This window comes from Ochotona princeps, chromosome 6, assembly GCF_030435755.1.
Source record: "Ochotona princeps isolate mOchPri1 chromosome 6, mOchPri1.hap1, whole genome shotgun sequence".
In the NCBI taxonomy this organism is placed as follows: domain Eukaryota; kingdom Metazoa; phylum Chordata; class Mammalia; order Lagomorpha; family Ochotonidae; genus Ochotona; species Ochotona princeps.
Genome location: NC_080837.1, coordinates 17,300,333 through 17,312,687, shown reverse-complemented (window position 1 = coordinate 17,312,687; position 12,355 = coordinate 17,300,333). Strand labels below are relative to the sequence as shown.

The following is a 12,355-nucleotide window of genomic DNA, read 5'->3' as shown; positions in this document are numbered from 1 at the left end:
CCTGGCTATCTCTCAATCCTCCAATCAGCTTACACGCCTGAGGCAAGCAGTAAAGGGCCAATCACAGGGCACTTCCTGAAACCTGTCTCCAAGAGGAAGTAGGGTCCAGGCATCATCTTAGGGCAGGGCACACGTGCAGTGCTCCCAACAGCCTAGTGGCTAAAATCCTTACCTTGTACGTGCCGGGATTCCAGCAGCCCTGCTTCCCATCCAGCTCCCTGCTCGTGGCCTGAGAAAGCAGTCGAGGCCTGCCCAAAGCCTGGGACCCTGCACCCGCGTGGGAGACCTGGAAATTCTTGATTCCTGGCTTTGGATTAGCATAGCACTGACTGTTGTGGTCACTTGAGGAGTGAATCATTGGACAGAAGATCTTCCTTTCTGTCTTTCCCCCTCTCTGTATATCTGACTTTCCAATAAAATAATAATAATAAAAAATCTTTTAAAAATGAAATTACAGGCCCGGCGGCGTGGCCTAGCGGCTAAAGTCCTCGCCTTGAAAGCCCCGGAATCCCATATGGGCGCCGGTTCTAATCCCGGCAGCTCCACTTCCCATCCAGCTCCCTGCTTGTGGCCTGGGAAAGCAGTCGAGGACGGCCCAATGCCTTGGGACCCTGCACCCGTGTGGGAGACCCGGAAGAGGTTCCAGGTTCCCTGCTTCGGATCGGCGCGCACCGGCCTGTTGCGGCTCACTTGGGGAGTGAATCATCGGATGGAAGATCTTCCTCTCTGTCTCTCCTCCTCTCTGTATATCTGGCTGTAATAAAAATGAATAAATCTTAAAAATAAATATTTAAAAAAAATAAAATAAAATAAAAATGAAATTAAATTAAAAAAAAAAGAAGTGACTGAGCAATGCCAAAGATATACACCAAAGTAAGTGATCTATTGTTTTCTTTTTTAAGATTTATTTATTTTATTTTATTAAGATTTATTTATTTATTTATTAAGATTTATTTATTTTAAGATATACAGAGAGGAGGAGAGACAGAGAGGAAGATCTTCTGTCTGATGTTTCACTCCCCAAGTGACCTCAATGGCCGGTGCTGTGCCGATCCAAAGCCGGGAACCAAAAACTTCTTCCGGATCTCCCACGCGGGTGCAAGGTCCCAGTGCTCTGGGCCGTCCTCCACTGCTTTCCCAGGCCACAGGCAGGGAGCTGGATGGGAAGTGGAGTAGCTGGGGTTAGAACTAGCGCCCATATGGGATCCCAGGGTGTTCAAGGCGAGGACTTGAGCTGCTAGGCCATGCCGCTGGGCCCAATCTATTGTTATGTAGTCTAAAATGTCAGATTTTGTTTTAAAATTTATTTATTTATTTATTGATTTGGAAGACAAGAGTCACAGAGGGAGAGACAGAGAGATCTTCTGTTTGCTGTTTCACTCTGCAAATGACTGCAGTGACTGTGGCTCAGACAGGCTGTTGCTAGGGACCAGAAGTTTCTTCCAGGTTTCCCATGTGGGTGCAGGTGTCCAAGCACTTGGGCCATCATCTGCTGCTTTCCCAAGCATATTAGCAGGGAGCTGGATCAGAAGCAGAACAACCAGGACTGCTGCCAGGAGCAGCCCATATGAGATGCTAGTGCTACAGGTAACAGCTCTGCCTGCTATTGCCACAGTGTTGGCTCCATAGTCATTGTTTTCTAAGTATTTTTAGTCAAAACTATGGATAGAGAAGGAAATACAGAGAAATCTCCTACTTGCAGGTGTATGCCCCAGATGGGTGCAGTGGTGAGGGGTGTGCCAGGCCAAAGCCAGGAGTTAGAAACTTCGTCTAGATCTCCCACTTGAGTGACAGGGGCTCAAACATTTACAATGCTTTTTTTGTTGCTTTTCCCAGGCCATTAGCAGAGAGCCTGATTATATGTAAAGCAGCTGGAACATGAACCAGTGCCCAAATGGGACTCTGGCATTGCAGGTGGCAGCTTTTCCCACTTTGCCACAATGGTTTAAATTATTTTTGACTTTAAAGAAATAAATAATTAATTAAAACTTTACCTAATTTTGTATCTTTTTCTTAAAAAAGATTTCTTTATTTTTTTTTGTTTGAAAGGCAGATTTACATACAGAAGGAAAGGCAGAAAAGAATCTCTGTCTACTGGTTCAGTCCCCAAATTTCTGCAATAACCGATCTGAAGCCAGGGGCCAGGAGTTTCTTCTGGGTCTCCCATGTAGAGAAGAGACCCAAGGACTTGGGCCATGTTTTGCTTTCCCAGGCCATAAACAGGAAGCTGGATGGGAAGTGGAGCAGCCAGGACATGAACCAGCATCCACGTGGGATACCGGCATCACATGGTGGAGGATTAGCATGTTGAGCTACAGTGCCGGTCCCTAATTTTGTATCTTGCTATAAATATTAAGTATATATCTGAAGTTCAACAGTGAGTCCTACTGTTAATCTGTGTATGTGTGTGTACTTTTTTTAAAAAAAGAAATTTTAGATAGTCAAAGACCTGGAGACCAGCTTAAGCGAGGTCGGCGGAAAGGGAGAAACAAACAGGAAGTTCCTGCATTTGCTGAGCCTGAAGCGACTGTAGAGGTCAAAACACCGTTTGATTTGGCCAAGGTAAGTATTTATGGAATCAGGCTTTCTCTAAGCTAGGGAAAGGGGAAGTGACTAACACATTTCAGAGAGAAAAATGTACAAATTACTGTAGAATGACAAGCCTTCAACAAATGCATGAATTTTAGGGAAAGAAAATGATAGCGATGACTCACTGCTTCCTGTGGGGTAGATTGTTTTTGGCTGCCTGATTGTATAAGTATTAGAAGGAAATTTTTGCTTAGAGATGAGTTTGAGAGAGAAATAAAATGGAAAAGATTTACTTATTTATTTAACTTTATTTAACAGCTGACAATTTTTCCTCAGTTTACTTGTTTTTTTTTTTTAAGATTTATTTTTATTGCAAAGTCAGATACACATAGAGAGGAGGAGAGACAGAGAGGAAGATCTTCTGTCCGATAATTCGCTTCCCAAGTGAGCGCAATGGCCGGAGCTGAGCTGATCCAAAGCCAGGAGCCAGGAACCTCTTTCAGGTCTCCTACATGGGTGCAGGGTCCCAAGGCTTTGGGCTGTCTTCAACTGCTTTCCCAGACCACAAGCATGGAGCTGGATGGGAATCGGGGCTGCCGGGATTAGAACTGGTGCCCATATGGAATCCCAGTGCGTACAAGGTGAGGACTTTAGGTGCTAGGCCACCATGCTCGACCTTTTTTTTTCCTTTTCTTTTTTTCGTTTGAAAGTCCTTCCTACAGAGAAAGAGAGAAGCAGGGAGATAGAGTATCCATCTTCTGGTTCATTCCGCAGTTGCCCAAAAATGACTAGGCCAGGCCAAGGAAAGGGCCAGGAGCTTCATCTGGATCTCCCATGTGGGTGGCAAGGGCCCAGAGATTTGGATCATCTTCCATTGCTTTTCCCAGGCAACCTGCGTGGAGTTGAATGTGTAGTAGAGCAATTGGCACTTGAACAGGCACCCCCTATGGGATGCCAGTGACTCAGGTGGTGGCTTTCCCTGCTACAGCACAACGCCAGCCCCAAATGGAAAATATTTAACCAAGTGCCCTAGATTTCAACATCACTTTTTTTTTTGATGGGCTTATATTAAAAGAATGTACAGTTCTAGCTGTTACTGCATTTTTCCTCCTATTTTGAGCTGGATTCCTCCTCAGTTTTCACAGGTTGGCCGTATTCTCTTCTGCTTTTTACAGTAACCCCTCAGGGTAACCAGAAATATTTATAGACATGGTCATTTGATAAATATTCCAAACGAATAGTTAATAGATAAATTGGCAGAATAGTGACCAAAAATTCTGAATATAATCATTGCGCAAAAACACAGAAAACTGCAAATAATGTTAAAAGAAAATTGGAGCTGGTGGTGTGGGGCAGCACATTAAGCTGCTGTTTGTGCCACCTACCATCCTATATATAATCCAAGTTCTTGCTGGTACACCTGGGAAAGTGGTGGAAGATGACCATGATGCCCGTGTGGGAGACCCAGATGGAGTTCCAGATTTCTGACTTGGCCCAGCCCTGGCAGTTGTAGCCATCTGGAGAATGAACCCATTGTTGGACCATGGGGACATTTAGACAAGCGGAGTCAGGAACTGAAAAAACATGGAGTGGTAGGCAGAAGGGTCATTCTTTACTCAGGCAGCTGCAGCAGCAGCAGCAGCAGCAGCACACATTGGCTCCTCCATTTGGGTTACAGAGTAGTGGCTATAAGCCAAGAATTTACCCAGCAGAAAATGTATCGGCCTTCCTCGGGCTGCTGACCAGCAGAAAATATCCATCAGTGGGAATGCCTGGTTGCCATGGAGACATAAGCACGAGGGCATAACATCATGCATTTTTTTTCAGATTTATGTATTTTCATTCGAAAAGCAGATTTGCAGAGAGATGGAGAGACAGAAAGATCCCCATCTGCTGGTTCACTCCTCAATGGCCGGACCGAGCCGATCCAAAGCCAGGAACCCGGAGCTAGGAGCCAGGAATCTTCAGGGTCTTCCATGTGGGTGCAAGGTCCTAAGGCTTTGGGCCAACTTTGACTGCTTTCCCAGGCCACAGCAAGGGCCTGGATGGGAAGTGGAACAGCCAAGACATGTACCAGCACCTATATGGGATCCCCATGTGTGCAAGAAGAGCCATTGTTTCAGGCACAACAGCATTCAATCTTTAACACTAGTAGTTAACCAGTTTGCCTGGATTTTCTTATGGTTCCAGCATGTCTCTCTGTCTCTGCTCCCTATCCCCCCCACCCAATGCTCTGCCTTTCTTTTTTTTTTAATTATTATTTTATTTTGAGAATCTTTACGTAGTTGATATTGCTCTGCCTTTCAAAGGAAGGAAGAAAGATTTTTTTAAAATTCACATATTTGAAAGAGTTAGAGAAGTTTTTTATCCATTGATTCACTCCCCAAACAGCTACAATTGCCAGGACTGAGCCAGGCCAGAGCCAGGAGCTTTATCCGGGTCTCCTTTGTGGGTGGCAGGAGCCAAAGTACATGCGCCATCTGTAGCCACTCTACCCAGGCTATTAACAAGGACATGAATTGGCATCCATGTAGGATACCAGTGTTGCAGGTGGTGGCTGTAACAACTATGCCACGATGTCAGGCCCAGGAAGAAAACTTTTAAAAAGAAAAGAAAAGGAGAAAGAAGGCTTTTTATACATAGGAATGAAATGAACATACACTATCACAAGGGATACAAACAAACAACAATAAATGTAAAAAGATGACTGATCTCTATTTGTTCTAGTTAGCTTGGATCATTTTCTGTTAATAGCACTGAATATCTTACATTCTGGTATCCCTACTTCCTCTTCCATAAGTCCCCACAAGCCGGGACATTTGGTTACTTCAATAGAAATCAACTAAACATTAGTGGCAGGTATTTGGTGCACTTGTTAAAGCTACACTTTGGGATGCCCACATCCCATATATGAATGTATGGGTTCAAGTACGAGTTCTTGCTTTCCATTTCAGCTTCCTGGTCATGTGCACCCTGAGAAGTAGCAGGTGATGACTCAAGGACTTGGGTTTTTGCCACCCACGTGGGCGATCCACACTGAGTTCCAGGCTCCTCACCTGCGTTTGATACCACCCTGTAGCTCCTGGCATTCTTCACTAGTGCAGACTACGGGAGGCAGTGGAGATGACTCAAGTGATGAAGTTCTTGCCACCCTTGTGGGAGAACTGAGTAGAAATCTGGGCTCCCAGGTTGGCTCCCACTGGGGGTTTTGCAGGCATTTGGGAAGTGAGCCAGTGGATGGAAACTCTTATTCTATTACTCTGCCTTTCAAATAAATAACAGTAAACTTAAAAGATATACAACTCAATAAGTTTTGTGGGTATATTTCCAGAACTCTTTCATCTTGTAGAACTGAAACCCTCTTCCTGTAAAACAGCTTCTCATTTTAGCCACTGTCCTATTTTCTGTTTCCATAGGTTTCACTACTTTAGTTATCTCATGTAAGTGCAATTGCACAGTTTTCATCTTTCTGTGACTGGTTCTTGGAGTTCATTTAACACACTATTCCTTTTTTTGTTTTGTTTTTCGTTTTTTATTATATTTTTTGACAATCTTTACATAGTTAATTAGGGTAAAAAGCTTCAAGGGCTATAGGAAAGTGGGTAAGACTATTATTTCCATATTGTTTCCTTCATATATCTGAGGTAAAGGGGATATTGAGGGAGAAGCCCCACCCAGTCTCCCACCCACCCCAGGTCCCGGTTGTGGGGCATGCTCTGAGATACTTGCTCAAGTGGTTTTGATAGTTCACCAGTTATGAATTGCTGCCAATCTCGCCACTCCAAGCACGATAAGGTTGTTGAAGAATCCACTGATTGACATAGTCCATCATAGAGTCTCCATTTGTCCAGTATTTCGCTGCCAACATATAGCTGAGGTGGTTGATTGACCTGTTCTGTCTTCTGTCTTTTCTTGGTTAGGGTTCTGAGTCCGCCATTTCGATTGGGAAGATCCCCCCAAAGAAACTTTGAGGTGTTCCCAGATCAGATTCATTTAACACACTATTCTTAAGGTTCATCAATATTTTTAGCATCTAGCACTGGGTGTCTCTCTCTCCCTCCTCTTTTGAGAGGCACCCCACTTCCTAGTTTTCTTTCCGGAGGTGCTTCCCCTTCCCTCTCCCTTCCCTGCTCACCTGGTCCCTTCGCAAATAAACTTTTCTGTTTGAAACACATTCCCGGCTTTTATTTCTATACTAAGCTGAGGAAAGAACCCACCGGGCATTTCTGGTAACATATTTTCCCTGGTGCCCAATGTGGGGCGTGAAAAAAGAGACTTAGATGGGAGCCACGTGGCCCAGCTCAACCGAAAGAAGACTTCAGAAGGAGTCTTCAGACTCCAAGTGGCCTGGAACATGCAAACTTCTATGATGACCAACCTCAGCCACAGCAGCTTGGATGACCCAGACCATCTCTTTGTGAATCCCACACAGGTGGACAGCACTAGCATTGCCCACCCATTTTCTAATTAATTAAGAGACCAGCAATGGGGAACATCTTACCTGTAGGTTCCCTGCCCAACGAGGAGGGGTCAAGGAAGGCTTGAAATCCCAAGACCCTTCCTCAAACCTTTGGTGTCTCTCTCTCCCTCCTCTTTCGAGGGTCACCCCACCTCCCGGTTTTCTTTCTGGAGGTGCTTCCCCTTCCCTCTTCTTTCCCTGCTCACCTGGTCCCTTTGCAAATAAACTTTTCTGTTTGCAACAGAAAAAAAATATATTTTTTAGCATCTAACACTACTTCTTCCCTTGTGAGCTCAAGTGATGTTCAGTGTATGCATATGCCACATTTGGTTTACCCTCTTTTTCCCAGGTGGACATTTGGGTTGCTTCCATGTCTTGGCTATAGCAAATGTTGTTGTTATGAACATAGTTGTATTAAGTGTCTCTTTGAGATCCTTTTAGATATATACACATAAATGAAATGTTAGGTCACATGATAATTCCTAAATAGCTTTTCCAGAAAAGAGTAATAGGAAAAAAAAAAAGAAAAGCATAATAAATGATTATAGGACCTGTCTATGTGTTACTAAGCCAGAACTTTGTCAGTTGATGACATTGTTGTATAATTACATATTTTTTCCTTAAAAAAAAAAAAAAGAAAATGATACTTATGAGTTAAAATTCTTTGTTTTCTATACCTAGTGATTCCCAGTACCTCTCAGATATTATGTCTAAGCTGTTTTTGGTTGTCACAGAGTGAGGGGGGACATGTAGTAGACAGCTGTTCTACTGGCAGTTGAGGGGAGCCAGGGATAGTGCTAAATATCCTGCCATGTACAGGATGGCCTGCCTCACCACAAGGAGTCAATAGGGTTAATAGAGTCAATAGGGTGAGAAACGAGCTCACAGATCTATTACCTGTAGATGACTTACGATTTGTTGTGAATCCTAATAGTTAAAAAATCAGTGTCTATTAAACTGGCAAGATTAGTGAAGAATGGGGCAGGCATTTGGTAAGGTAGTTAAGATGCTGCTTGGGATGCCTACATCTCAATTGGAGTGCTTGGGGTGGAGTCCTGGGTTTATTTTCCATTCCAATTTCCTGTTAATTCATACCTTTTGTGGCAGCTGGTAAAGGCTGAAGCCCCTGGGTCCCTGCTACCCATGTGGGAAAACTATGTTGTGTTCCTGGCAGCTGGCTTCAGCTTGGCCTATCCCCAGCTGCTGCAGGCTTTTAGAGTGAACCAGAGAATGAAAGATCTCTCATTGTGTTTCGTTGCCTTTCAAGTAAATAAAACATAAATTTTAAAAATTCACAACTATTTTTGTAACATTTTCATCCCAAAGAACCTGCATAACCAATAGTAGTCATTTACATTTCTCTCTTGTTACCTGTTCTCTCTACCCTCATTGTTTGTATTTGTAATGAAAATGGAAGGCATTAGACTAAATGATTTTTTGAGGGCTTCCTAGTATAATATTTGTGTAAATAACTTATTGTAACTTAAATAGCCACAAAAAATGAATAAAAAATCTTTAAGAGCAGGAAAACCTATATTTTAAAAAATTATAAGTGGTGTACAGCATTATTTCCAAAAATTTTGCAAACCTTTTTTTTTTTTTTTTAAGCATTTTTTTTTTAATTGGAAAGGCAAATACAGAGAGATACAGAGAGAAAGATCTTCAGTCCTCTTGTCCACTCCCCAAGTGGTCACAATTACCAGAACTGAGCCGATCCAAAGCCAGGAGGCAGGAGCTTCTTCTGGGTCTCCCGCATGGGTGCAGGGTCCCAAGGCTTTTGGGCGTCCTCGACTGCCTTTCCTGGCCACACAGGGAGCTAGATGGGAAGTGGAATAGCTGGAACACATGGGACCCTGGCAGATGCAAAGCAAGATTCAACCACTAGGCCATTGCACTGGGCCGGGAAACGTTTTTTAGAATGTTTTCGATAGTTGTTAAAGTTAATGGGTTTGGTTTGTTTCTCTAAACTCCTATGTAATATTCCATAGAGTTAATCCCTGTATTAATCCATACATTATACATTTGTGTGCATAATATTTTGTTATGAATAGTGTCTCAATGCATATTCTTGTGCATATTTATATTTCTTTGATTACATTGAGATTCTTCTTTGTACAATTAGGCACAAGAGACTAACAATTCTGTAAAGAAGAAGACAAAGTTTGTCAATTTATATACAAGAGAGGGACAGGACAAGCTCGCTGTCCTGCTTCCTGGTCGCCACCCTTGTGACTGCCTGGGCCAAAAGCACAAACTCATCAACAACTGTCTGGTCTGTGGACGCATTGTCTGTGAGCAAGAGGGTTCTGGCCCCTGCCTTTTCTGTGGCTCTCTGGTAAGTTGTGTTGTTTATATTTTACTATGTTTTTTGTTAACACAGGACCACCCATTTGTCTTTCTCTTAGTAAATTACTCCCTTAAGGTGTCCAGTAAACTCTAGTAGCAGGGATTCGATCACTCAAAACGTGAGATGATATCCTAGTACTGAAGCCTGTTGTGAAGTGGTTTTGAGAATGTACATTGTCAAGAGAGTCCAGTCCTGTGTCAGAGAAGCCCTGGAGCCTGGAATGTCAACATTTGTTGATCGGGTTTTCAGATGTGGCTCACAGAGCTACATGGCATAATCCTCAGGTGATTATAACCTGTGTTTCCAGAACATCACTTTGCTGTAACTCTTCTTTGTCCCAGAGAAGCACTTCAAGAATGTAGCAGTCATGACTCCCACAAAACTCTAATGACCTGTCTAGCTCATCCAACCAGTTGAACTGGTTTGCAGAAGCCATGGCATTTGCTGTTGGTGAAGGCGTCCATTTTATATTGCTTTCTTTTCTCCTCTTCTGTGAGGCGCTCTTAATGTTTCCATGTGCTGAGAGAATAAGCTGATAGACAGTGGATGACCTGATAAACAGTGTCTACTGACCTACGTTTCTGAGGCATTCACTAGAGAAGCACTCAGAGCTGCTGGCAGCAACTTCCTGTGCCACTGAGGTACTGCTAGCAAGTGCAGTGCTTTCTCTTAGATCCAGTGGATCTTTCAGTTCCAAAAAACAGTACTGGGAAGCAGGTTGGCCTTGCTGTCTTATAGGTTCAGTAGCACCCCTTCTCAGCCTCCCTTCTTATAATTCAGTGATTTTATAATAAACACAACTTCTCTGCTTAGGATAGTCATAATTTTATTTAGATAGGTAATGTTCAAAGGCAAAGAAATAAAATATGCAATTTAAAATGTAGACTGATTTCTCACTAGTTGCATTGTAATTTGCTGCTTTTTCTGGTTCTTTCTAATAGGACATCTGTTTAGGGTCAGCATTGTAGCATAGCAGCTGAAGCTACTGCCTGCTTGAATCCTGGCACTGTTTATTTTTTGTTTGTTTTGTTTTTTCATTTTATTTTATTTTTGATGTTGTTTACATAGTTGATAAGAATGCAGGCCTGTAAGGACCAGTGAATAGGATGGGGATGGTTCTATATGTGGGAAGGTGGGGCAAATGCTTTCAATCTTTTTCTTCTCTTTTTTCCTATGTTGGGTGAGGCTGAGAGAGAGGGGAGGGATTGCTCCCAGTTGCTAAACTATATCAGTGTCCACTTGATATCATCTTAGAAACCTTGATGTGGAGAAGAATGTTCCAAGGATGTTGAGTAGTTTTGATAGTTCGGAGACACTGTTGGTCTCATTGCTCCAAGATTGAGTAAATCCTTCTCAGGACCTTTGGCTGACAGAATTCCATCCCAGTGCATGCTCTCACCCAGACACTTGCTGCCAAAGCAAGGCCAGGAGAGTTGTGCAATCTGTCTTGTTCTCTATCTTCTAATATGGCATTCCATCTTCTGACATGGCACTCGATGTTCTCTGCGGGCCCAAATGAGCTGGCCATTATGTACCCTTTATGCACTTGGCATGCCATTCACTGCACGTAGTCATCAACAAGCAAAGAGGCCCAGTCCCAATTTGTGCGTTCTAAGGTCGGACTACAAATCCTATGATTCTCCCTTCAAGTTTTTTTTTTTTAAACATTTATTTATTTTTATTACAAAGTCAGATATATAGAGAGGAGGAGAGACAGAGAGGAAGATCTTCCATCCGATGATTCACTCCCCAAGTGACCACAATGGCCGGTGCTGCGCCAATACAAAACCAGGAACCAGGAATTTTCTTCCAGGTCTCCCACACGGGTGCAGGGTCCCAAGACTTTGGGCCATCCTCGACTGCTTTCTCAGGCCACAAGCAGGGAGCTGGATGGGAAGTGGAACTGCCGGGATTAGAACCAGCGCCCATATGGGATCCCGGAGCGTTCAAGGCAAGGACTTTAGCTGCTAGGCCACCGTGCCGGACCCTCACTGTGAGTTTTGAGTCCAGTGATCCAGTTGGGGATTCCCCAAAGAAGTCTCACCTGGGGTAACCCCAGACCTGAGTCTTGCATGTGCCAGCCAATGCAGGGTCTTGTTCAGTATGTCACCTGTAGCAACTAAACACCCTGGTGATTGTGGTTGCCTGGTCAGTTCCGTCCCATGTAAGTCTAAACAGAAACTGACATTTGCTTATCATTTTGGGACCAATTGGGTTTGATGATTAAAACTGAGAGGCTTTTTTTCTTAATTGTATTTTTCTTTATTCTCGTTAGTTGTAATATTTCCTTTTTAAAGTAGTTTAGTCTTTTCTTAAAAAAAAAAAACCAAGTTTTTTTTTTTTCAGAAACATTTGCAGTAAAGTGAGTTTTTTTATATGGCTCATTAAGAGAGAAATAGCAAGTTGGGGAAAAATTCAGTTGGATGTAGATATTTTGGTATATTTCTCTAGATTTAAAAAAGCAACCAAGAGTCTCATTATTTGATTGTCTTGACTGCTAGGAATTTGAGATTATTCTTTAGAGTCAATTAAGAAATCAATATAATGTGTCTTGTTTTTGTTACTAGGTGTGTACTCATGAAGAACAGGATATCTTACAGCGTGACTCAAACAAGAGCCAGAAACTACTAAAGAAGCTCATGGCAGGTGAGCGCTAGGCTTCTGATGGGTATTCTCTGTTGTATTTTTTATTGTGTTTTTTTTCTGTATCCTAGTGGGTAAGCTGCAATTTACTCAGTATTATTCTGTATGCATTTGTTGTTTTATTTTTTGCATGAATGTTTATTATTTATGCTTTTTAAATTTTTTTAATATTTACTTATGTGTTTGAAATGAGTTACAGAGAGAGAGATAAGAGACAGAGAGAGATCTTCTATCCACTACTTCACTCCCCTAGATAATTGCAATGGCCTGTGCTGGGTCAGGCTGAAGCCAGGAACCAGGAACTTCTTGCAAGTCTCCCACATAGGTGCAGGAGCCCAAAAACTTGGCCCATCTTCCACTACTGGATCAGAAGTGGA

The 12,355-nt window shown here is 42.8% G+C and overlaps 1 protein-coding gene across 3 annotated transcripts in view; it reads left to right on the top strand.

The window, feature by feature from the left end:
* Positions 1-12,355, top strand: part of TRIP4 (thyroid hormone receptor interactor 4) — a 105,277-nt gene that overhangs the window by 36,510 nt on the left and 56,412 nt on the right. For all 3 annotated transcript variants that reach the window (XM_058665684.1, XM_058665683.1, XM_058665685.1), the window contains exons 3-5: positions 2,429-2,562; positions 9,111-9,323; positions 11,903-11,981. In XM_058665684.1, coding sequence (XP_058521667.1) covers positions 2,429-2,562; positions 9,111-9,323; positions 11,903-11,981 — 426 coding nt within the window. The remainder of the gene's footprint in view (positions 1-2,428; positions 2,563-9,110; positions 9,324-11,902; positions 11,982-12,355) is intronic.